Genomic DNA, 26548 nt, shown 5'->3' on the forward strand with positions numbered 1-26548 from the left:
CCATCCCCCTCCCCGGCACGGATCCCCCTCCCCGGCACGGACCCCCCATCCTCCTCCCCGGCACGGACCCCCCCATCCTCCTGCCCAGCACGGACCCCCCATCCTCCTCCCCGGCACGGACCCCCCCATCCCCCTCCCCGGCACGGAACCCTCCCACACCCCTCCCCGACACGGATCCTCCTCCCCGGCACGGACCCCCCCAACCTCCTCCCCGGCACTGACCCCCACCATCCCGCACTCCCCCGGAGCCCAGCCCCCACTAACCCCCCCCCGCCGCCGCGCGCACACAACTCTCCCCACGCATTCAGACTGCGGCCACACCATCGCCTGCCCAGTGGCCAACCCCCCAGGCCGTCACCCACCTCCACGCTGGTCGGCGTAAACCTGGAGCACAGGTTGACGCCGATTAAAAGGAGGTTTGATTTACGTTGACGTGACCCGTCATCACGTCGACAGGACTTCGGCCCATCTGGACGGGAGAATATCGGCAGGCCCAAAATCGGCTGCCTTGTGCCCACCCGTGCCATTCTCTGACGTCTGCGGCGCTATCAACGCCCCGCCGTATTTTCTCCCTTCGGAGACTTTGGAGGGCGGCGGTGGTGGAATTCACGGCGGCCAACGGCCATTCTCCGACCCGCTGGGGGGTCGGAGAATGACGCCAACGAATTTTTCGCACAATTTTTTCCCTTTTAACTCAGATCTCAGTTGCTCCCAACATAATTTATTGGACACATATAAAAGAGGTTGAAAGCCAATAGAAAGCATTTGACTTTTTTTGTTTGGTTCTTGTTGTTCCAGCAGTAGTTTGTAAACTCTAAAGCTAGGTCCAGGAAAGAAAAAAAATCAATTTTTTAAGAAGAGTTGGGAAGTCGTAAATAAGTTGCAAGTGTGGAATTGAGCAGTGTTACCTATTGCCCACACCTTTCCTCATCTCTCCCTCTCTCTCCTGGAGACATCATTCTCCTAATCAGTCCTCTCCCTTCCTCGGTGTCTCTCTTCTTCTTGCCCTTCCCGAGCCCTGCCATGCTTCCTAGCTGGATATGTTAGTTTTGCTGTCATGCTTGGGCCAATGTTTTAAGACTTAAGGAATCTGTCTGCACCCTGAAATGATGGCCAGTTAAATTTCTTTCAGGACAATCCCTTGAAGCTGAAATGGGATATTTTTTAAAAGATCTATTTGTTGAAGTTATATTGTGCTACTATCCTTCTATTCATCAAACAATTGCCATGCTTGTTCATAAGTTAAATGTTAACTTTGTTAAAAATTAGATCAAGTTGATTTATTACCTAATCCTTGGATGAAAAATCTGAAGGAATAACCAAGGATCAGATCTTGTAAGCAGACTGACCTAATGGCTTGGTAGTTATTAAAGGATTTTGACTTATACATTTCACATGGATTATATACTTTAACTCTGAAACTATTATGGGATTACTGTCAGTTTCAATATCATGAAAAATGTTAATATTTTTGCTTTATTTAGCCACATATACCACTACTATATTCATGGACCTAAAGGAAATGATATGACAGTTGCTAAAGAAGCTGTACCCTTTAACAACATTGAAATTGAGGTAAATTATATTTATTTTTATGGGATCTCTTTGAACGCTTAAATACAAGCAAAACACTAGATGCTGAAAATCTGAAATAAAAACAAAATGTTGGAAATAGTCATCTGTGGCAATACTACGGTCTAGAGCACCCGTGGAGAGAACGAGGTTTTTCCTCCTACAATTCAAAGATGTGCAGGTTAGGTGGATTGGCCATGCTTAATTGCCCCTTAATGTCCAACGGTTAGGTGGGGTTACAGGGATAGGGCGGAGGAGTGGACCTGGATAAGGTGCTCTTTCTGAACGTTGGTGCAGACTCGATTGGCTGAATGGCCATCTTCACTGTAGGGGTTCTGTAGTTCTATAATTGTTACAGTGCAGTAGAACGCCATTCGGCCTATCATGTCTGCACCAACTGAGTATTATGATTTGATGCATAACCCTGCACAATGTTTCTTGTTGAACAATCAACTAATGCCCTTGTGAATGTTTCAATTGAAAATTTCACCAGCTGCCGCAGAGGAATTTGAGCTCATGTGCCAGAACATCAGCCTGTACCACGGGACTGCGAAACTGATGACATACCGCCATGCCCCCGTCTCGCCCAATTTCCCACTCCCCATTGAGTCAAATATGACTCTTCAGAATGGAAGGAAAGTGAAAATGTGATGTGTTTTATGCCATTGATAGAGTGGAGGGGAGGAAGAACAAAATTAAAGTTCTGGCAGATTACTTTGTTTATTCATTTGAGAGACAATCATTTGGGGTAGCTTCATTCTAAAACGTATTTAACTTTAGTTTTTGTAGTTGAAAAGAGTGGTGCATTTAAGACCTCTCGTTCTTCCCAGTTTCTTGTCATTTTATTTTCAAGTCAACATTTTGGATTCAACAGTGCTTATTGCAAATCATCAGTTTTTCAATTATCATGTTATTTTGTGTTGCAAATCTATTTATTAGGTACTTTTTTGCTATTTTTCTTAGAAATGTTTTGGTTGTGATGTGAGAGCAAGGAACTATATTGCGAGAGTTCCTGAACCTACAATGTGAAGGACATGAAGTAAAATCAATGAATCACTTGAGCACTTCAGGATAGTCAATAAATGCTGGCTTAGCTAGTGGTGCCTGCATCCTGTGAAGGAATAAATAGCAAATAACTTTAGTATTGCTGAAAAAAGGGATTGCAGTATAAATTGTTGCTCCCGTTGAAATTTGACAAGACATAAAGCTCTGGCAGCATGTCTAATTTTTTTTCAGCAATTCACAGAATCATGAACTGGTTACAGCACAAAAGGAGGTCTTTCAGTCTCTTATGAATGCACTGGCTCCCTGCAAGGGCAGCTCAGCTTGTCCATCTACAATCTACATCAGCTCTTAATCTACATCAGCCGCACAGTGGTTAGCACTGCTGCCTCAGTGCCAGGGACCCGGGTTCGATTCCGGCTTTGAATTGACTGTGTGGGGTTTGCACGTTCTCTCCGTGTATCTGCATGGCTTCTCCGGATGCTCCGGCTTCCTCCCACAGTCCAAAGATGTGCAGGTTAGGTGGGGTTATGGGGAGAGGGTGGGGGTGTGGGCCTGGGTAGGGTGCTCTTTTGGAGGGCCGGTGCAGACTCAAAGGGCCGAATGGCCTCCTTCTGCACTGTGGGGATTGTATTATCTGGGGAACTTCACTGAACACATCCCTCCAGTCTCAAAAACAACTGTTCACCACTTTGTTTTCTGTCATTTAGTCAACTTTGTATCTATGCTGCCACTTTCTCCTTCCATCGGCTTCCATTTTGCTGGGAAGTTTATTATGTGGAACTTTATCAAACACCTTTAGGAAGTCCATATATATCGCATTACTCTCATCCAGCTATCTATGTTACGCCATTAAAAAAAACTCAGACAAGTTACTTTGACAAAATTTATCCTCAATAAATCCAGGCTGGGCTGTCGTTAATTAATGCACACTTGTTTAAGTGACTTAAGTTTGCCTTGGACTATCATCTCTATGCTGGCCATATTCTTTTACCCTTTTATGAAGGTTGTAAAAATTGCAAATCTCCGGTCCTATAGCAGCACCTCTGTATCTGAGGAGACTTGGAAAATTAAAACCAATATTTGTGTAACTTCCACCCTTCGTATCCAAGGACGTTAAGGTAACCATTGATGCAGTCCGGCTGACTTGAGTACACTCACCTTTGTAATAACCTCTTCATCGATTTAACCCATTGAGTATCTTTCACTATGCCTTTGGCAGCATCTTCTTCCTTGGTAAAGACAAAAGCAAAGTACTCATTTAGTATCTCAGTCATGCTTTCTGCTTTCATGTGTAGATCCATGATTAACTGCACCCCTCCTTTCATTTTACATGCATATAAAATACTTTTGGATTTCCTTTTATATTAGCTGCCAGTCACTTTTGATCTCGTTGCTTCTCTGTTGTTCCCACTTCCAGTCAGAGATTTGTATATTCAACCTTGCTCTCATTGGTGTTATCAACCTGATATGTGACATGCACGTTTCCTTCCTTCAACTATCTCTCTTGTCGTCCAGGGAGCTCTGGCTTTGGTTGCTCTACATTTCCTCCCCATCATGGGAATGTACCTCTAATTGTATCCAAACTTTTTAAAGGCATTGTTCTGTCTGGGTATCAGACTATACGAAAGGATAGAATGGACGGTAAGGGCGGTGGTGTAGCTTTGTTGTTTATGGATGGCATCTGGGCAATAGTAAGGGATGATATTGGTGCTATGGAGGACAAGGTTGAATCAATTTGGGTGGAAATCAGGAATAGTAAGGCGAAAAGGTCACTGATAGGAGTAGTCTATAGGCCACCAAATAGAAACAGGATGGTAGGGCAGGCAATAAGCAAAGAAATAACGGATGCATGTAGAAATGGTACAGCGGTTATCATGGGAGATTTTAATCTGCATATCGATTGGTTTAACCAGGTTGGTATTAAACAGCCTTGAGGAGGAGTTTATAGAATGTGCCCGGGATAATTTCCTGGAACAGTATGTAATGGAACCTACAAGGGAACAAGTGGTCCTAGATCTGGTCCTGTATAACGAGGCAGGATTGATTAATAATCTCATAGTTTGGGATCCTCTTGGAAGGAGCGACCACAATATGGTGGAATTTAAAATACAGTTGGAGAATGACTAGGTAAAATCAAACACTAGTGTTTTGTGCTTAAACAAAGTACGAAGTCTTACAACACCAGGTTAAAGTCCAACAGGTTTGTTTCGATGTCACTAGCTTTCGGAACAAACCTGTTGGACTTTAACCTGGTGTTGTAAGACTTCGTACTGTGCTCACCCCAGTCCAACGCCGGCATCTCCACATCATGCTTAAACAAAGGCGATTACAATGGGATGAGAGAAGAACTAGCTAAGGTAGACTGGGAGCAAAGACTTCATGGTGAAGCAGTTGAGGAACAGTGGAGAACCTTCCGAGCAATCTTTCACAGTGTTCAGAAAAGATTCATACCGACAAAAAAGAAAGATGGTAGAAAGGGGAAAAATCGACCGTGGATATCCAAGGAGGTGAGGGAGAGTATCAAATTGAAGGAAAAAACATACAAAGTGGCAAAAATTAGTGGGAGACTAGAGGACTGGGAAGTCTTTAGGGGACAACAGAAAGCTACTACAAAAGCTATAAGGAAGAGTAAGGTAGGCTATGAAAGCAAACTGGCTCAGAACATAAAAGCAGATAGTAAAAGCTTCTACAAATATATAAGACAAAAAAGAGTGGCTAAGGTAAATATTGGTCCTTTAGAAGATGAGAAGGGAGATTTAATAATAGGAGACGGGGAAATGGCTGAGGAGCTGAACAGGTTTTTTGGGTCAGTCTTCACAGTGGAGGACACAAATAACATGCCAGTGACTGATGGAAATAAAGATATGATAGGTGAGGACCTTGAGATGATTGTAATCACTAAGGAGGCAGTATTGGGCAAGCTAATGGGGCTAAAGGTAGACAGGTCTCCTGGCCCTGATGCGATGCATCCCAGAGTGTTAAAAGAGATGGCTAGGGAAATTGCAAATGCACTAGTGATAATTTACCAAAATTCACTAGACTCTGGGGTGGTCCCAGAGGATTGTAAAGTAGCAAACGTGACACCACTGTTTAAAAAAGGAGGTCGGCAGAAAGTGGGTAATTATAGGCCGGTAAGCTTAACTTCGGTTGTAGGAAAAATGCTGGAATCTATCATTAAGGAGGAAATAGCGGGGCACCTGGAGGGAAATTGTCCCATTGGGCAGACGCAGCATGGGTTCACAAAGGGTAGGTCGTGTCTGACTAATTTGGTAGAATTTTTTGAGGACGTTACCAGTGCAGTAGATAACGGAGAGCCAATGGATGTGGTATATCTGGATTTTCAGAAAGCCTTTGACAAGGTGCCACACAAAAGGTTGCTGCATAAACTAAAGATGCATGGCATTGAGGGTAAAGTGGTAGCATGGGTAGAGGATTGGTTAACTAACAGGAAGCAGAGAGTGGGGATAAATGGGTGTTTCTCTGGTTGGCAACCTGTAACTAGTGGGGTCCCTCAAGGATCAGTGTTGGGCCCGCAGTTGTTCACAATTTACATAGACGATTTGGAGTTGGGGACCAAGTGCAATGTGTCAAAGTTTGCAGACGATACTAAGATGAGTGGTAAAGCAAAAAGTGCAGAGGATACCGGAAGTCTGCAGAAGGATTTGGATAGGTTAGGTGAATGGGCTAGGGTCTGGCAGATGGAATTCAATGTTGCCAATTGTGAGGCTATCCATTTTGGGAGGAATAACAGCAGAATGGATTATTATTTAAACGGTAAGATGTTAAAACATGCTGCTGTGCAGAGGGACCTGGGTGTGCTGGTGCACGAGTCGCAAAAAGTTGGTGTGCAGATGCAACAGGTGATTAAGAAGGCTAATCGAGTTTTGTCTTTCATTGCTAGAGGGATGGAGTTCAAGACTAGTGAGGTTATGCTGCAATTGTATAGGGTGTTGGTGAGGCCGCATCTGGAGTATTGTGTTCAGTTTTGGTCTCCTTACCTGAGAAAGGACATATTGGCACTGGAGGGAGTGCAGAGGAGATTCACTAGGTCGATCCCAGAGTTGAGGGGATTAGATTATGACGAGAGGTTGAGTAGACTGGGACTGTACTCATTGGAGTTTCGAAGGATGCGGGGGGATCTTATTGAGACATATAAAATTATGAAGGGAATAGATAGGATAGATGCGGGCAGGTTGTTTCCACTGGTCGGGGAAAGCAGAACTAGGGGGCATAGCCTCAAAATAAGGGGAGGTAGATTTAGGACGGAGTGTAGGAGGAACTTCTTCACCCAAAGGGTTGTGAATCTCTGGAATTCCTTGCCCAGTGAAGAAGTTGAGGCCCCTTCTTTAAACGTTTTTAAGAAAAAGATAGATGCCTTTCTAAAGAATAAAGGGATTCGGGGATATGGTGTACAGGCCGGAGAGTGGAGCTGAGTCCACAAAGATCAGCCATGATCTCATTAAATGGCGGAGTAGGCTCGAGGGGCCAGATGGCCTACTCCTGTTCCTAATTCTTATGTTCTTATGTCTGCCAGTTGTTGATTCCAGTTTACCTGGGACAAATCTATTCTCACCCACTGACATTTGGATTGCTCCTTGTTCTTTTCCATGGATAATTTAAACTTTATGACACTAGTATCATCATCCCCAAAATTTTCTCTGCTGACACTTGATACACTTCTCCCACATTTCTCCAGAACCGGATCCAGCAATGCTTCCTTCCTTGTTGGACCGGAAGCGTAATGATGTTGAAAACTTTGCTGAACACATTTAAACTCTTCCCCCCTCTCTGCCTTTTACAATATTAGTATCCCACTCTACATTAAGATAATTGAAATTCTCCACTATCATTACTTTATCGTTTTTGATCCTCTCTGTAATTTGGCTGAAAATAAACCCTCTATACTTGGTGGCATATAGAATACAGCCACTAGTGTAATAGTATTATTATTATTTGTTTTTTTACCCCTGACCAAATAAATTGATTCCTTGACCCCTCCGGGACATCCTGGGCGTCATTCTCCGACCCTCCGCCGGGTCGGAGAATGGCCATTGGCCGCCGTGAATACTGCCCCCGCCGAAGTCTCCGGTACCGGAGATTGGGCGGGGGCGGGAATCGGGCCGCACCGGTTGGCGGGACCCCCCGCTCAATTCTCCGGCCCGGATGGGCCGAAGCCCTGCCCAGAGATTGCCTGTCCCGCCGGCGTAAATCAAAGCTGGTATTTACCGGTGGGACCAGGCGGCATGGGCGGGCTCCGGGTTCCTTGGGGGGGGGTGGGGGGGGCGCGGGGCGATCTGACCCCGGGGGGTGCCCCCACGGTGGCCTGGCCCGCGATCGGGGCCCACCGATCCGCGAGCGGGCCTGTGCCGTGGGGGCACTCTTTCCCTTCCGCCTCCGCCACGGCCTCCACCATGGCGGAGGCGGAAGAGACTCTCCCCACTGCGCATGCGCGGGAAACTGTCGGCTGACGCTCCCGCGCATGCGCTGCATTTCCGCGCCAGCTGGCGGGGCAACAAACGCCATTTCCGCCAGCTGGCGGGGCAACAAACGCCATTTCTGCCAGCTGGCGGGGCGGAAATCCCTCCGGCGTCGGCCTAGCCCCTCAATGTTGGAGCTCGGCCTCCAAAGATGCGGAGCATTCCGCACCTTTGGGCCGGCGCGATGCCCGTCTGATTGGCGCCAGTCGGCGGACATCGCGCCGTTGGGGGAGAATTTCGCCCCCTGTCTCTCCAGTACTAAAATATTCTTGATCACTCTGCCCAATCCATCTCCTTTCTTTCCTGAACACCTTGTATCCAAGAAGAATTGGTATCCGGTCCTGCCTTTCATTGAGCCAGTTTTCTGTATTTGTCACAACATTATATTGCAATGTGGTTATTTGCACCTACAGTTCACCAGTTTTATCTAGATACACGCCTATAAACTTAATTTAAAACTTATTGCATTCCCTTATCATGTGAGTCCACCTCAGTATTTCTTAGTTAAATGCTATATGCATCTCCCAATCCTTTGCACTCTTATCCTTCCTAATGCTACATCCGGGTTCTCAGGCCACTGCTAAATTAGTTTAAACTATCCCCAATAATACTAGTAAACTGCTCCACAAGAACATTGCCCTGGCTCTGTTTGGTCCAACCTATTGGGTCTGTAGAGGTCTCCCCTCCCCCAGAACTAGTTATTGCCGGAATCTAAGGATCTCCCTCCTGCGCCATCCGGGCAATCACATGTTCACCTCTATTCTGTTTCTGCATTCAGCGATGCATGGCACTGGGACTTGCTTGCCAGTCTCATTCCTAACTTCCTAAAATATGATTTCATCCCTCTTTTACCCTATGTCGTTGGTACTGATACGGACCACAACCTCTCGCTGTTCATCCTCCTCCCTCAGAGATTGTCACATTCTTTATAACCAGTCTGTGTTTTAAAACTAATTCTGATAATGAAACTTGGTCACGTTGTAATTGTTGTAATTTGCTTCAGCGTTCACATTAGTTCAGTTAAATAATTACAGGAATCTAATTGCAAAATTAACAATTTTAACAGAATTTTTGTTAAATTTGTCTTGCCTCTATTAAACAAATGGGAAAGACCAGTCACTTGTAATGATTGGGGGCATTAAGTGAATTTAACCCATGTCAAAGTTTTCCCTTGAATTATTAATCCAACATACTTTTGGATTTTAGTTTGAGTTGGGAGTAATCTTGCACTATAATCATAATTGAACTTATATTTATCATGGGAGGACTGGAAAAATAAACACCAGCAATAAATTCAATCTTATTTAAGGTAAGTAGGTACGTTTTTTTAAATTTACTGTTGGAGCCATATAAAAATGGTTCATTAAACTCCAAACTCGTTCTCCTGATTTACCATTAACACTTATAGTTTCTGTGTAATTTTAAAAATACAGGAAGATTATAGTAAAGAATAGAACATGCTAAGTGAAAATGTTCTCTTTTTTAAGTAGATCTGATAATGTGACCTTAATTGTGTTTACTGGTCTAATATTCCTTTTAATGTCCCTATTTTTATTAGATCTCAATGTTTGAGAAGGGAAAAGTCCCTAAGATTGTGAATCTAAGGGAGATAAAAGACGACATGCAGACTCTCTTCATCAACACTGCTGCAGACTGCTTTGAATTTAAAGCGCACGTTGAAGGAGAAGGAGTTGTAGAGGGAGTGATACGTTATCATCCTTTCCTATATGATAAAGAAACATACCCTGAAGATGTTAGCTGTCCATTCAGTAAGCAAACTACTTGAAGTGGATGACTTGAACTGATTCAAATGGTGGGAGTGAAGAGGCTTTCTTAATTTTCCAACTGTGTTTAAGCAGAGATCTTGAATTTGTAAATTTCAAGAGGAAAGGAAGAAAGTTACATGCATTGCCGCATTATATGTTGATCAGAACTTTTGCTTCTTCTCTCTTCCACCATTCCCACCCCCAACCCAGCTAATTTATAGTCTTGTATATACATGTACAGCCCTAATTTGTTTTTGTGCGATGAAGATTGAAAGAGTTTATGAAACTACTAAATCCCAGTCAGCAATTCTCTAACGATTTTACCATTACAGAAATTCATTTTACTAGTTCGCCATTTTAATGATGAAAGTAACCCATGCTGAGTTTAAGTTGTAACATATTTTAGAGATCGATATTTAAGTTCCCTAAGAATACAAATGAATGAAAATCGCTTATTGTCACAAGTAGGCTTCAAATGAAGTTACTGTGAAAAACCCCTAGTCGCCACATTCCGGCACCTGTTCGGGGAGGCTGGTACGGGAATTGAACCGTGCTGCTGGCCTGATTTGGTCTGCTTTCAAAGCCAGCTCTTTAGCCCTGTCCTAAACCAGCCCCTGTGCAAAACCAGCAAGAAATAAGAGCAGGAGTTTTGATCCTCTTCCATCATTTAATAACATCTTGATTGATCCACCTCAACACCACCTTCCCTCACCGTCTCCATATCTCACGGTTCCCTTATCCAAAATTCTCTTGATGTGGAGATGCCGGCGTTGGACTGGGGTGAGCACAGTACGAAGTCTTACAACACCAGGTTAAAGTCCAACAGGCTTGTTTCGATGTCACTAGCTTTCGGAGCGCTGCTCCTTCCTCAGGTGAATGAAGAGGTCTGTTCCAGAAACACATATATAGACAAATTCAAAGATGCCAAACAATGCTTGGAATGCGAGCATTAGCAGGTGATTAAATCTTTACAGATCCAGAGATGGGGTAACCCCAGGTCAAAGAGGTGTGAATTGTACCAAGCCCTCAAAATTCTCTTGACCTCTGTCTTGAATATACTCAATGATTGATCATCCACACCTCTTTGGGAAATTCCAAGGATTCACAATCTTCAGTGAAGAGATTTCTCCTCAACTCAGTCCTAAATTATTTACCCCCTTTTCTCTGATTGACCCCTCTTTTTTAAATTCTCTAGTCAGGGAAAATATTTTCTCAAGATCTTTCCTGTCAAGCTCCGGAGGAACTTCGATCTCCTCTCTTTTTGAAGTCTAGGGCATGTAGGACAAGTCTACTCATCTGTTTTTATAAAACAACACCATTATCCCAGGAGTCAGACTAGCGAATCTTTGTTTCACTCATAAGGCAAGTATATTGTTTCTTGGGTAAGGAGACCAAAATTGTACTGAGTATAATTACATTAAGACTACTTTACCCCTTGGGGCTGGTTTAGCAGAGTGGGCTAAATCGCTGGCTTGACATATTGAACAATGCAAGCAGCGTGGGTTCAATTCCCGTACCAGTCTCCCCGAACAGCCGCTGGAATGTGACGACTAGGGGCTTTTCACAGCCTACTCGTGACAATAAGCGATTATTATTATCCTCCGTTTTTAAGAAATGCTGATATATCATTTGCCTTTCTAATAGCTTGGTGTACCTTCATGTTGACTGCCTATAATTTGTGCCATTTAATACCTCTGAATACCAACATTTCCCAAACTTGCACGATTGTAAAAATATTACTTTTCTAACTTCACATTTTCCCACATTATATTTCATCAACCATGTTCTTGTCATGTTCCACTCATTTAACCTGTCTACACCTCTTTGCAGACTCTTTGCATCCTCCCCACATACTTTGAATCAGCAAACACTGATACATTAAGATTGGTCTCTTTTAAGTCACTGATATAAGTTATAAATAGCTGAGGCCTAAGCATTGATCTTGGTGGTACTCCACCAGTTAGTCGGCCAACCTGAAAATGACCCATTTATTCCGACTCTGTTTTCTGATCATTAACTCCATGCAAATAAATTAACCCCACCCCAATATATTAACCCCACCCCTACCATGAGCCTGTGTTTGACAGGAAATATTAACACTAATAAATAATGTTTTTTCAAAGAGTTTGCATTGAAGATTCCAAAGAAAGGAGAATGTGTGTATTAATCTGAAGAATTTGCCCATTGGGTGCTACATTTTATGTTTCCTTTTCAGTTTTCTATTAGATCGTCGCATCTGTGGCAATCTAATTCGTATGCTTTCCATGTTACATTATACTATAGGTGTCATAAACAGTGATGTTCGAGACTTGTTTTTGCAATTATGCCTTTGCAATTATGCTTTTTTGAGTGTTGAAGCTAATTACAAGATCTTGAATTCATATTTATAAGAACATAAGAACTAGGAGCAGGAGTAGGCCACCTGGCCCCTCGAGCCTGCTCCGCCATTCAATGAGATCATGGCTGACCTTTTTTGGACTCCGATCCACTTTCCGGCCCGAACACCATAACCCTTAATCCCTTTATTCATCAAAAAACTATCTATCTTTATCTTAAAAACATTTAATGAAGGAGCCGCTACTGCTTCACTGGGCAAGGAATTCCATAGATTCACAACCCTTTGGGTGAAGAAGTTCCTCCCAAGCTCAGTCCTAAATGTACTTCCCCTTATTTTGAGGCTATGGCCCCTAGTTCTGCTTTCACCCGCCAGTGGAAACAACCTGCCCGCATCTATCTCATCTATTCCCTTCATAACTTTATACGTTTCTATAAGATCCCCCCGCATCCTTCTAAATTCCAATGAGTACAGTCCCAGTCTACTCAACCTCTCCTCGTAATCCAACCCCTTCAGCTCTGGGATTAACCTAGTGAATCTCCTCTGCACACCCTCCAGCACCAGTACATCCTTTCTCAGGTAAGGAGACCAAAACTGAACACCATACTCCAGGTGTGGCCTCACTAACACCGTACACAATTGCAGCATACCCTCCCTAGTCTTAAACTCCATCCCTCTAGGAATGAAGGACAAAATTCCATTTGCCGCCTTAATCACCTGTTGCACTTGTAAACCAACTTTTTGCGACTCATGCACTAGCACACCCAGGTCTCTCTGCACAGTGGCATCTTTTAATATTTTATCATTTAAATAATAGCCCGTTTGCTATTAAATGGATAACCTCACATTTGTCAACATCGTATTCCATCTGCCAGACCCTAACCCATTCACTTAGCCTATCTAAATCCCTCTGCAGACTACCGGTATCCTCTGCACTTTTGCTTTACCACTCATCTTAGTGTCGTCTGCAAACTTGGACTCATTGCACTTGGTCCCCAACTCCAAATCATCTATGTAAATTGTGAACAATTGTAGGCCCAACACTGAACCCTGAGGGACACCACTAGCTACTGATTGCCAACCAGAGAAACACCCATTAATCCCCACTCTTTGCTTTCTATTAATTAACCAATCCTCTAACCATGCTACTACTTTACCCTTAATACAATGCATCTTTATCTTATGCAGCAATCTTGTGTAGCACCTTGTCAAAAGCTTTCTGGAAATCCAGATATACCACATCCATTGGCTCCCTGTTATCTACCGCACTGGTAATGCCCTCAAAAAATTCCACTAAATTAGTTAGGCATGACCTGTTCTTTATGAACCCATGCTGCGTCTGCCCAATGGGAACATTTCCATCCAGATGCCTCGCTATTTCTTCCTTGATGATAGATTCCAGCATTTTCCCTACTACCGAAGTTAAGCTAACTGGCCTATAATTACCAGCTTTCTGCCTACCTCCTTTTTTAAACAGTGGTGTCGCGTTTGCTAATTTCCAATCCGCCAGGACCATCCCAGAGTCTAGTGAATTTTGGTAAATTATCACTAGTGCATTTGCAATTTCCCTAGCCATCTCTTTTAGCACTCTGGGATGCATTCCATCAGGGCCAGGAGACTTGTCTACCTTTAGCCCCATTAGCTTGCCCATCACTACTTCCTTAGTGATAACCATCATCTCAAGGTCCTCAGATGTCATAGCCTCATTTCCATCAGTCACTGGCATGTTATTTGTGTCTTTCACTGTGAAGACCGACCCAAAAAACCTGTTCAGTTCCTCAGCAATTTCCTCATCTCCCATTATTAAACCTCCCTTCTCATCCTCTAAAGGACCAATATTTACCGTAGCTACTCTTTTTTGTTTTATATTTGAATTGTATATTTGCAAATATGTTAGATTTGTTTAAATAGTAAATGATGTGTGCAGTTAAGCACACCTTGAGTAGTAGCTGGAGAATAGCATGGGGAGAAATAATGCTTCATCTGTTTTTCAACTGATTTTGTATGTCTATTTTTAGATACGACTGAGGATGATGATGAAGACTGCTATTCTGTTGATAAAGGGGCTAGAGGAAAAAGGCCAATATTTGAATGCTTTTGGAATGGAAGATTGATACCCTACACAACAGTGGAAGAGTAAGATCAAGTGTACTAATTTAGTTATTTGTTTTGTAATTATTTTTTTTGCCTTTTCCTCTTAGTCCTTAAATACCTTTGCTCGCTGTGATTCTGCAGATAGTAGGGCTTCTTTTGATAACATGTCCATTATTTCCAAGGAGCCTTTACAGTGAGTGTTTTCAGACTATTTGATGGAAGGTCATTGCAACCAATTCCATCCTGATTTGAGACTCTCATTTATCAGTAATATTGCACATTTTTCCCGCCATTATTTTTGTGTTGCCATTTACAATAGGAATTGTTATTGGCCAGGGTTTAGAAATCTCCAAAGTATATCATGGAGTTCACCTGACCTACAACTGTTTATTAATTTTGGTTACGATGAGCACAAAGGCTGCCTTTCAGGTGTTATTCAACAGAGGCCTTAAGCACTTTAATCAAAAACAAAGTTTATTCTACGAATTTAGTTAACATTTTTATAAACACACGCAGTAAGCATTTTTATCAACTACCAACATAAATACCCCACACAGCTACAGTACTCTTTGTATAACCCTTAATAAATTCCCCCTTTTAGCTGTTCCAATTTAATAACAAGATCCCATGAATCAGAAAACCCTTTTCAAAGGGGTGGCCCAGCACATAGCACTCAAGACCTGGTATGGCTGCTCCTGTTTCCTTTCCAAAACAGCAGGTTTGAATTTCTTCCAGAAAACAGTTATTTCTTTTCAAGTTATCAAGCGGTCTGAAAACAGCTTTTAAAATGCAGATAGTGGGGGGGAAAAAAACTTATTTCAGTCTGCAGAACAAAACCAGTTCAAACTCAAAGCGAAAGTAAAACCAACTCCTAGAGCCACAGCCCAGCTCCACCCACACAATGACATCACTGAAGCTATGTGATAAGACAAAAACATTTCTTAAAGGGGTACTCCCATGACTGATTGTTGTATGTCTTTTATTGCAAATTCCACACACGGTTTTTGGTGCACATTTCTCTTCTACTTCTCTCTTCCCCCCCCCCCCCCCCCCAAGTAACGGAAACGTCAAATCATAAATAAGGGTTTAAATAATAAACCACAGCTTCAAAATAACTTATTCACAGCCTCTTCATACAGTGGCGGAATTATATAAAGTTATAATGCTTATTCTGTAACCTGCATGTCATATTTACAGAAATACTCGACAATAATCCTTACTTTTCTAGTTTTGAATTTTGTGCGCCTCCCAAGAAAAGAGGACTGGTGGCTCTGGAATGTTACAACAGGATCTCGGGTGTACTTTTCACCAATGATAAATTTCAGGTCAGCACCAACAAGTTGACATTCATGGATTTAGAACTGAAGCTGAAAGATAAGAACACACTTTTCACACGTGTTGTGAATGGGCAGGTAAAGAAACCTAATTTGTTTTTAATTGGTCAAGGAAATAGAATTGTCTGTAGTTCAGTTTTTATGCAAATATAAGTTGCCGACTGACATAACAATTACATTAAGGTGAAGCGGGAGCGCCACTGATATAAATGTTTTTTTAAAAAAATGTTTTTATTAAGGATTTATAAACTATATAAGACAAAAGTAATTGTGAAATATATTGATAAATAACAGGAATAAAATAATAAAACAAACAAAACCCCCAAAAAAGCAATTTCAATGGTAGTGAGATGTCAGGTATGTAGGCTTTGTTCCAGCCTGATTGAATGAAATTCCACCTACTGTAGTGTGGCACTTTACCAAATGTTTTCTGGAAGTCCATATGCATCACATCAACAGTGTTACCCTCATCAGTCCACCTTAAAACCCAAGCAAGTTAGTCAAATAATATTTGCCTTTAACACATTTGTGCTGGCTTTCCTTAACTTGCATTGTCCATGTGACTGTTCATTTTGTCGTGGGTTAACAATTCTAGAAGTTTTTCCTCTGCTGAGGTTAAGCTGACTGGCGTGCTGGGTTTATCTTTACCTTTCTGCAGAGTGTAACACTTGCAATTCACCAGGCCTCTGCCACCACTCTGGTCTAAGGAAGACTAGAAATTAGGACCAATGTTTCTGCAGTTTCTACTCTTTATTTTTAATATCCTTGGATGCATCCCATCCTGTCCTGGTACCTTATTAAGTCTCAGTACCGACTGTCCAATACCACCACCATTATCAAATTTCAAATTTTAAAAGCGATATTGCTATATTTGATGTTTGAATACTAGCCAGTAGGCCTTCAGAATTTGTCATTGAGGACTACGGTAATTAACTTGATGGTTTTGACCACCATCTGGTCTCCCCTTCCACAGATCAGTAAACTCAAATCATAGAATCATAGAATTTACAATGCAGAAGGAGGCCATTCGGCTCATCGAGTCTGCACCTTGGAAAGAGCACCGTACCCAAGGTCAACACCGCCACCCTATCCCCATAACCCAGTAACCACAACCAACACTAAGGGCAATTTTGGACACTAAGGGCAATTTATCATGGCCAATCCACCTAATCTGCACATCTTTGGACTGTGGGAGGAAACCGGAGCACCCGGAGGAAACCCATGCACACACTGGGAGGATGTGCAGACTCCGCACAGACAGTGACCCATTGCAGCATGTAGCGCAAGAAATATGTGATGTTCTCCCTCTTACTGACCATGTGTAGCTTTTACCGATGGTCTTCTATGTCTATGCATTGGTGTTAAAATACAGGGCCAGCTGCCCATGCACCTAAGTGGTGACATGATCTGCTAAAATGTGTTTCTGGAAATGAAAAGCCCTGAGCTGTTTGCTGTGTAGGTCCCAAGAGGGTAAAAACCATTAGCATTCTTTCCTTGACTTAAGGTCTTAGAGGCACGTCAGGTGGTTCCGCACTAAAGTAATACCCGAGGGCCAGGTCTTCTAGCTTACAAAATTCTCTCACTAGCTTTGTTGGCTAAAGTGGTTTTTCTAATAATTCAGAGCTGCGGTTTCAGATATCTGTGGACATTTAATGTCTCAAATCAGAATTATTCTAGTTTAATAATTCTTTACGGTTACTTAAATAAAGGGTTGGACTTGGGCAATCTTGCGCAATTGAGGTTTTACGCTCCTGTATGACATTTTTATGCATCTCCTCTTTGGAGTTTGGTACATCTTTTGCCAACACCCAATACCACTGCAATTTAGTGGTATTTTAGAATTTGTATATCTTGCAACCTAAATTTTGCCTCCTGTTCAACTATGGCGATCTTGACTTTTGGCCAAGAATAATTACACTGTAGGAATATTTCTTCCAATTTCCCCATTGTTCTTCTAGCACTAATCCTGAGTCAGTGTCTCTTGTTTGGAGCTCGCGAATCAGTAGAATCAAAGTTCACCGTTTATCACTCAAAACTTTCATAAGTTTGAACTTTTGTTGTACAACCCCATAATCTTTGTTGTTTCAACGAATAAGGCCAGCTTTCTTTTATTTCCTCCTAATGTCCTTACAACCTTGATGTTTTTCTGATGAATCTTTGTACCTTTTCCAAAGCTCTAATTTCTTGCCCAGTACTGTGAGTAATTTCTAATATACAGAAGTTATTTGTGCATTTTGATTCCTATTTGAAATTTAAAATCCTCTTTCAGGAGCAAAGAATGAAGATAGATCGAGAATTTACTATGTGGCTTAAAGAATGCCATGAGAAATATGACAAGCAAATAAAGTTCAGCTCTTATAAAGGCACAATCACAAGAAGCGATCTACCATCTAAAAGAATGCAGAGTCCTTGGGCTGTATATGCAGCTATTGAGTGGGATGGCAAAACCTTCAAAGCAGGACACTTGGTAAGTTTCTACACATTGAAAATTAATAGTACTGTTCAGGACCTCAAAGCAACTTCTGCTACTCTACCTCGTTGTTAGTGAAGAATTGCAAATACAATAAAGGTGGGAATGCTGGAAATATTCTGCAGGTCAGGCAGCATCTGTGGATAGCAGAACAGAATGATTCAGGTCAAAGACCTTTCATCACACTGATTCATACGAAGCAATTGAGGAACCAGTGGCAGGAATTAGTAGGGTTCTCTGCCTATAACTGCAAGATTTCTTTAAAAATAAAAAGAAAGCTTGTTCATAGATGCTCATTTTTATGGTGTCACAAAAACTTCATAAAAACGAATTAATGGTGTTAAGAGATGTATTTCCTCTTGAGACCATCTAACCCCAGTGAGAAAATGTTTTAAATATTTATTTAAAATACACAAGAAATTAGTTAATCAGACTCGTGCAGCATTATTTGCTTTTTAACAAAGAAATGTTGATTTCTTACATATAATTTGTATTTCACTATAACTTGTAAATGTATAGTTTCATTAAGTTAGTGAATTTGTTTTTATTCAGTACATTAGCATCTGGAATCTGCCAAATTTCAACTTTGTGCTGTCAGTTTTACTTTACCATCACTGTTTTTGAAACAAACTATTTAATGCCCCTTTGGGTCAACAATTTGTTTCTGGGGTTTTAAAATTTCCAAATTGTTAATTTATCACAATGGGGTCCTCCGTTGTGCCTGACCTAACAAGGTACGAACAACTAGTATTTATGCATCAAGTAGAATGTATTAAGTAAGATATTACATATACTCGTAAGGACCTCAAATTCCCAAGATTCCTTGAGTGCTGCTGTCTCAAAAGATAATACTGCTGAAACCATGGTATAACTGCAAGCAAAGAATCAGAATTTCTCATTTATATCCCTATTTCTGACTCCCCTCATCCTTATTTGGAAATAGTCCAAATTAATCTTTTGTTGGCTTGTGTTGAGGGTCATCTGGAGTCACCCCACCTCCATAATTGGAGTCATGCATACTGAAGATAAATATCCATCCCTAATTCCTTGGGTCCCCAGAGGTACATTTAATTGTGAATGAATGACACATCTTGGAGATACAAAGCAGTTCTAGCCTCATCAATAATACAACTCCTAAACAATCACATCTACCTAAAGGCCCACAGATACTGAAGCCGTTAAGAACAAATGGTAATAATTCTCACCAAAATGTCAGGAAAATAAATTTCACTTTGTTGTTGAGTCATTTCTAGACACACTTCAGCATTCATCTTAACTGCAGTAACTTGGCCATACATAATTGCATTTATGAATCTGGTTGTACCATATATTTTTCATGGCAGCGCATTGCATGGTTTTACTAGTATAGTTGAAAAGGTGCTCTTATATTGGCGACAAAACATTTACTTGAATGTTGCTTACTTGCTAAATAGTGTAATTGCATTGCCCTGGACTGACTGTACCGATGGTGAAATTGTCACCACTGTTACCATTATGTCCCTAAAACCAATAGCAACTTCTGTAAACCGCACACATGCAGCACAATGCAGAAGTTGCTGTTAGAGATCCTGTGCTTCTCTAGAGGGTGAAGTCCCCCGCAGGCTGCTATCAATTAGATTTCGCTGAACTGTTGAGAATTCTGCCTTTATTGCTTTTAGTCCTCCTGTAAAAAATACAGTTGATGCTGCACCTTATTTAATGAGATGTGGGTTTTTAATGATGTACTAAGGTCGTAATTACTGCTGAACAATTTCTCTGGCCCTGAGGAACTAATTTTATACTTGTAAGACCATAAGACGTAGGAGCAGAAGTAGGCCACTCAGCCCATCGGGTTTGTTCCACCATTCAGTGTGATCATCCGCAACTCCACCTTCCTGCCATATCCCCATAACCCTGGATTCCCTTGCCGATTTAAAATAAAACTGTCTATCTCAGCCTTGAACATAATTAACGACCCAGTCCCTACAGTAAAGAATTCCCCGGATTTACTACCCTCGGAGAGAAGAGATTCCTCCTCATACCTGACTTAATGGGACGATTCTTTACTCTGAGATTATGCCCTCTGGTCCGAGACTCACTCACAAGAAGAAACATCCTCTCAGGATTTACCCTGTCTCGGTCCTTGAGACTCGTATGTCTCAATAAGATCACCTCGCATTCTTCTAAACTCCAATGAGTACAGACCCAATCAACTCAACCACTCCTCATTTAAAAAAAATAAAAAAAAATCCCTTCATACCCAATATCAACCTTGTGAACCTTGTCTGGACTGCCTCCAATGCTATTATATCTTTCCTTGGATAAGGGGACCAGAGCTGTTCACTGTATTCTAGGTATGGTCTGGCCTTGTATAGTTTTAGCCAGACTTTCTTATTTTTATACTCCGTTTCCTTTGAAATAACGGCTAACATTCTGCTTGCCTTCCCACTAGGGGCTTTTCACAGTAACTTTATTTGAAGCCTACTTGTGACAATAAGCGATTTTCAATTACCTGCTGAACTTCCACACTAGCTTTTTGTGATTTATGCATGAAGACTCCCAAATCCCTCTGTGCTGTAGTTTTCTGCGCCTAACTCCTTTGAGATAATATTCAGCTCCTCTATTCTTCCTTCCAAAGTGTATAACTTCACATTTTCCTTTATTATTTTCCATCTGCCAAGCTTTTGCCCACTCATCTAATCTGTCTATATCCCTCTGTAGACTGTGTCAACCTCACCACTTGCCTTTCTATCTATTTTTGTGTCATCAGTAAACTGGACAATAGTGCATTCACTTCATTCACCCAAGAGATCCATATATATTGTAAATAATTGTGATCCCAGCACAGATCCTTGTGGTACTTCACTAGTTACAGGTTTCCACCATGAAAATCTCCTCTTATCCCACTGTCTTCTATCCCACTGTCTTCTATCAGTTAGCCAATCCTCTGTCTATGCTAATATACTTTACCCCCCCCCCCTCCTCCTCCTCCGTGGAAGGTCAAGTTTCTCCATTTTTGATTTATTTTTTAAAAATTGTTTGGTATTTCTTCCAACTTTAATCCCCTGTATATGGCCCAATCATTTATTCTGCCATTCAAGAAAAGTGATGGATAAAGTGCATTTTACTTCCTGGCTTGCTATCTGAGACCACTTCAAGGTGATTAGCTGCTGACCTTGACATCACTGCTTCTGGGTGTTTGGAGATCTTGACTTGGCACCAGTTTCAAACTGACGCCATGAAAGGAAATCCAAGCTTTGCAACAAGTGAAATCCAGGCCATTGTGGGCAAGTACGTGCAAAAAATGTTTCAATTATCTGTTTCTCTGTATACTTTTTAAGATATAAACTTTAGAAGATGTCTTTCTTTCCAGGTTAAAACTATCAAAACCTTGCCAATAATTTACGGAAGCATAGTTCGTTTTCTTCTTTACGGTGACCATGAAGGTGATGTGTATTCCACTGGAGGAGAAGTTCAAATAGCTGTGGTGAGTGATGCTAGAAATAACGACGTACTGACAAATCTTCAGTTAATCTTATCCATTTATTTTTGTGTTTAATCCTTTTTCCTTGGTTCTCAAGGTTATCTAATGGAAATATTTAAAGTTTAAGTTATTCCATGTTTGTGTGGCAATCAGCAATTGCATAAAACAACAAATTAAAATTGTTCCAACTCTTTTTAGTAAAAGTCTCCAGTCCACTGCACAGTCACTATTTATTATTATAATGATAGCTCAAATACTGTGCCAAAGGGAAACTGATCTTTCCTCCTTTTCTCGGCAATGTAATTCTATTGAAAAACACCTCTCGCAATTTGTTTAAATCAACACCAAAAATACTGGAACCACTCAATAGGTCAGTCAGCATCTGTTAGAAAAGGAACAGTTCTGTAGAGAAACAGTCTAATGCTGATAATTACATCAGTTTACAAGTAAAAACATGAAACTGTAAAGGTGACATCGTAATGAAGTTGAACATTAATAAACCCAATCAATCATCACAATCTTCAAACTCTGACACAATACATGGTTTGAACATTTTGAAGTGTAATGTTGGATTGTGTCCCACATCAAAAAGGATTTGAAGCATTCAAGGTGACCTGTCGTTTGGACCTTTTACAAGGTTATTAGTGTCCGTTCTCTGCAGCTGTCTATAGGCCTTTCATTACAATTTATTCAAAACCAAACTTGAGTCACCAGGTATAAAGTAACTTAAGGGTGTCAGACATTCAGCAATTCTATCAAACCAAGATTGTTCAAATTTATTAGGATTTCATCTTTTCAGTTCCATGTTTTCAGATAATCACTTCTTGTCACAAGTAGGCTTCAATGAAGTTACTGCGGAAAAAAACCCTAGTCGCCACACTCCGGTGCCTGTTTGGGGAGGCTGGTATGGGAATTGAACCCGCGCTGCTGCCTTCTGCATTACAAGCCAGCTATTTAGCCCACTGTACTAAATCAGCCCCTGATATACACTGATATCTATCAGTTTAACAGGACTGTTTTTATACAGCAATGGTCTACAAACTTTTCTGTACAGGATCTCTTGCACCAATGTCCAAAAGGCAAACTTGGTTATCTAAAATGAAGAACTGCGCTCAGTGCAGAAAACGTATTTGCTCATACAACTGAAATAAAATTATTATAATCTAGAATCTTCAAGATATTGTGCTGTCACCTCATAGATCCAACAATAAATAAGATAGGAATGAGATGAACTTGTTAAAGACTTCATGGGGTCCAAATTCAATGTTGAGGACTCAGAGGACAACTCCCTCCCAACTGTGTATCACTGTGCAGCCACTTGTGTTGGGTGTTAAGACCATAAGACCATAAGGCATAGGAGTGGAAGTAAGGCCATTCGGCCCATCGAGTCCACTCCACCATTCAATCATGGCTGATTTCAACTCCATTTACCCGCTCTCTCTCCATAGCCCTTAATTCCTTGAGAAATCAAGAATTTATCAACTTCTGTCTTAAAGACACTCAACGTCCCGGCCTCCACCGCCCTCTGTGGCAATGAATTCCACAGACCCACCACTCTCTGGCTGAAGACATTTCTCCTCATCTCTGTTCTAAAGTGACTCCCTTTTATTCTAAGGCTGGGCCCCCGGGTCCTCGTCTCCCCTGCTAATGGAAACAACTTCCCTACATCCACCCTATCTAAGCCAGTCATTATCTTGTAAGTTTCTATTAGATCTCCCCTCAACCTCCTAAACTCCAATTAATATAATCCCAGGATCCTCAGACGTTCATCGTATGTTAGGCCTACCATTCCTGGGATCATCTGTGTGAATCTCCGCTGGACCCGCTCCAGTGCTAGTATGTCCTTCCTGAGGTGTGGGGCCCAAAATTGCTCACAGTATTCTAAATGGGGCCTAACTAATGCTTTATAAAGCTTCAGAAGTACATCCCTGCTTTTATATTCCAAGCCTCTTGTGATGAATGACAACATTGCATTTGCTTTCTTAATTACGGACACAACCTGCAAGTTTACCTTTAGAGAATCCTGGACTAGGACTCCCAAGTCCCTTTGCACTTCAGCATTATGAATTTTGTCACCGTTTAGAAAATAGTCCATGCCTCTATTTTTTCCAAAGTGCAAGACCTCGCACTTGCCCACGTTGAATTTTATCAGCCATTTCTTGGACCACTCTCCTAAACTGTCTAAATCTTTCTGCAGCCTCCCCACCTCCTCCATACTACCTGCCCCTCCACCTATCTTTGTATCACCGGCAAACTTAGCCAGAATGCCCCCAGTCCCATCATCTAGATCGTTAATATATAAAGAGAACAGCTGTGGCCCCAACACTGAACCCTGCGGGACACCACTCTGCACCGGTTGCCATTCCGAAAAAGAACCTTTTATCCCAACTCTCTGCCTTCTGCCTGACAGCCAATCGTCAATCCATGTTAGTACCTTGCCTCGAATACCATGGGCCCTTATTTTACTCAGCAGTCTCCCGTGAGGCACCTTATCAAAGGCCTTTTGGAAGTCAAGATAGATAACATCCATTGGCTCTCCTTGGTCTAACCTATTTGTTATCTCTTCAAAGAACTCTAACAGGTTTGTCAGGCACGACCTCCCCTTACTAAATCCATGCTGACTTGTCCTAATCCGACCCTGCACTTCCAAGAATTTAGAAATCTCATCCAGAACAATGGATTCTAGAATCTTGCCAACAACCGAGGTTCGGCTAATTGGCCTATAATTTTCCATCTTTTTCCTTGTCCCCTTCTATGGGCCTATGTGGGACAGGGCTCATCCAGGAATTCTGATTGTGGTGTCTGGGACACTAAGTTATGATTCTGTGAGTATGACTTTATCAGGCTGATTAGTCTGTGAGGCAGGTCTCCCTGCTGTAAACTGATGCGCTTGTGTTGGCTACCATTTTCTACCTGCCCAATTTAATTTTTCCTTAATGTCAAATAATCTTTATTAGTGTCACAATGATAATGATAGCTCAAATACTGTGCCAAAGGGGAACTGATCTTTCCTCCATTTCTCGGCAATGTAATTCTATTTAAAAAAAAAAAAAAAAAAAAAACCACCTCTCGCAATTTGTTTAAATCAACACCAAAAAATGTAAACTTACATTAACACTGCAATTAAGCCACTGTGAAAATCCCCCTGTCGCCACACTACTGCACCTGTTCGGGTGCACTGAGGGAGAATTCAGAATGTCCAATTCACCTAACATACACGTCTTTCGGGACTTGCGGGAGGAAACCGGAGCACCCGGAGGAATCCAAGCAGGCAAGGGGAGAATGTGCAGTCTCCGCACAGACAGTGACCCAAGCCTGGAATCGAACCCGGGTTCCTGGTGCTGTGAAGCAACAGTGCTAGCCACTGTGCTACCGTGCTGCCCCAGGTAGGTTGTTAAACTGCTGGCCACTCCACACCACTGCAGCCGATGTCCTGCTAGCTGATTTTTAAAAAAATTACTTGAGATGGTGAAAAATAGTTGACTAGATCAGTAAGGCATTTTATTCTTTTTCCCCTCTGCATGGCACAAAAGGAACCCCAGGCTTTGTATGATGAGGTGAAGACCATTCCAATCTCGAAGTTGGATAGAACTGTACCTATTGCTGCGATCAAGAAATATATAGAAGATGAAATGGCAAGGTATAAAGTCACATATTATAAAATTGCATTCATCTTTACTTTTTAAAAAATTGGTTTTACTGTTGAAATATACTTGCTATTGGTTTGAAACAGGCTCCCTGATCAACTATCTGTCACCTGGCCAGAAGGAGATGAACTTATTCCAAATGAAAGGAGACCAGCAGGAATGCCCATAGGTGAGAAAAAATGTAATCTATTTATTTGTCTGCATCTATTCAAGTATTGCTCATCAATATTCCATTCAGTGATTTCTCAGTAACGCTGCCACATTTGGCCTACAGCAAGGTTTGATTTTGGAGCTTTGTTACAAAAGCTGAGCTGGAAAATCTATCCAAGGCCCTATCACAGTTTGTGTGGACAGTGCAGAAAACATTTTATTGTAGGTTTCTGTTTTGTGGCAGTTTGCTGCAATTGTCAAAATCTGTGAAAATATCCACGCCCAGATTTAATATTGGTTGATTCATTCTTCCCATGTCACTAGATAGGTTTCTAGATATGGGAATATTGTGGGAAGATGGTGTTGAGGTAGAAGGTCAGCTATGATCTATTTGAATGACGGAGGAGGCTCAAGGTGCTGAATGGTCTACCCCTGCTCCTTTGTTCCTCATTTGGTCCTTTTATTTGCCTGTAGCCACACACAACGTCTTCATGACTATAGAATGGTAATTGCTTATATTTTTGATGTGGAGATGCTGGCATTGGACTGGGGTGAGCACAGTGAGAAGTCTTACAACACCAGGTTAAAGTCCAACATGTTTGTTTCAAACACTAGCTTTCGGAGCACTGCTCACCTGAGGAAGGAGCAGTGCTCCGAAAGCTAGTGTTTGAAACAAACATGTTGGACTTTAACCTGGTGTTGTAAGACATCTTACTGTGCTTATATTTTTGTGTACAATTTTCAAGTCTGCTGCTCAATATCCACATCTGTGACTGAATCCGGTTATCTCTCCAGTGATTTGGGAAATTTTTGTATTGTAGATGTTTTTATGCTTTAGACTTTAGAAGGTAAATTGTGTTTTTCTTTTAAAAACTGCTTTTTGCCAGCTGTAGTTGGAAGGAATTTGTCTCTGCATAGGCATGAGATCACTTGTCCAATTTCAAGGTTTATTTGATTGTGATGATGAAAAAGATCAATGTATTGTCATTCAAAGACCAAAATAATGTATTGAAAAAAGGCAATTTGAGGCAATGAGGATGGAACCAAAAGATATGAGGGAGATCGCGTGTAGTGGTAATTTCACTGAGCTAGTAAATCGAAGGCCCATGCTAATGCTTTGGAGATACTGATTCAGATCCCATCAAGGTGGAATTTAAATTAATATATCTAGATTTTAAAATATTCTCAGTCATGGTGACTATGAAACTATCATTGGTTGTCTTCAAGACCCATCT

General features: G+C 41.6%; 1 protein-coding gene across 1 annotated transcript in view; it reads left to right on the forward strand.

The window, feature by feature from the left end:
• The window catches only part of smchd1 (structural maintenance of chromosomes flexible hinge domain containing 1), a 250877-nt gene that overhangs the window by 42917 nt on the left and 181412 nt on the right, over positions 1-26548 (forward strand). The window contains exons 9-16 of the mRNA XM_072467902.1: positions 1485-1575; positions 9613-9823; positions 14174-14291; positions 15478-15661; positions 17853-18050; positions 21406-21519; positions 25050-25156; positions 25250-25332. Coding sequence (XP_072324003.1) covers positions 1485-1575; positions 9613-9823; positions 14174-14291; positions 15478-15661; positions 17853-18050; positions 21406-21519; positions 25050-25156; positions 25250-25332 — 1106 coding nt within the window. The remainder of the gene's footprint in view (positions 1-1484; positions 1576-9612; positions 9824-14173; positions 14292-15477; positions 15662-17852; positions 18051-21405; positions 21520-25049; positions 25157-25249; positions 25333-26548) is intronic.

The sequence above is a fragment of the Scyliorhinus torazame genome, chromosome 11 (assembly GCF_047496885.1).
Source record: "Scyliorhinus torazame isolate Kashiwa2021f chromosome 11, sScyTor2.1, whole genome shotgun sequence".
In the NCBI taxonomy this organism is placed as follows: domain Eukaryota; kingdom Metazoa; phylum Chordata; class Chondrichthyes; order Carcharhiniformes; family Scyliorhinidae; genus Scyliorhinus; species Scyliorhinus torazame.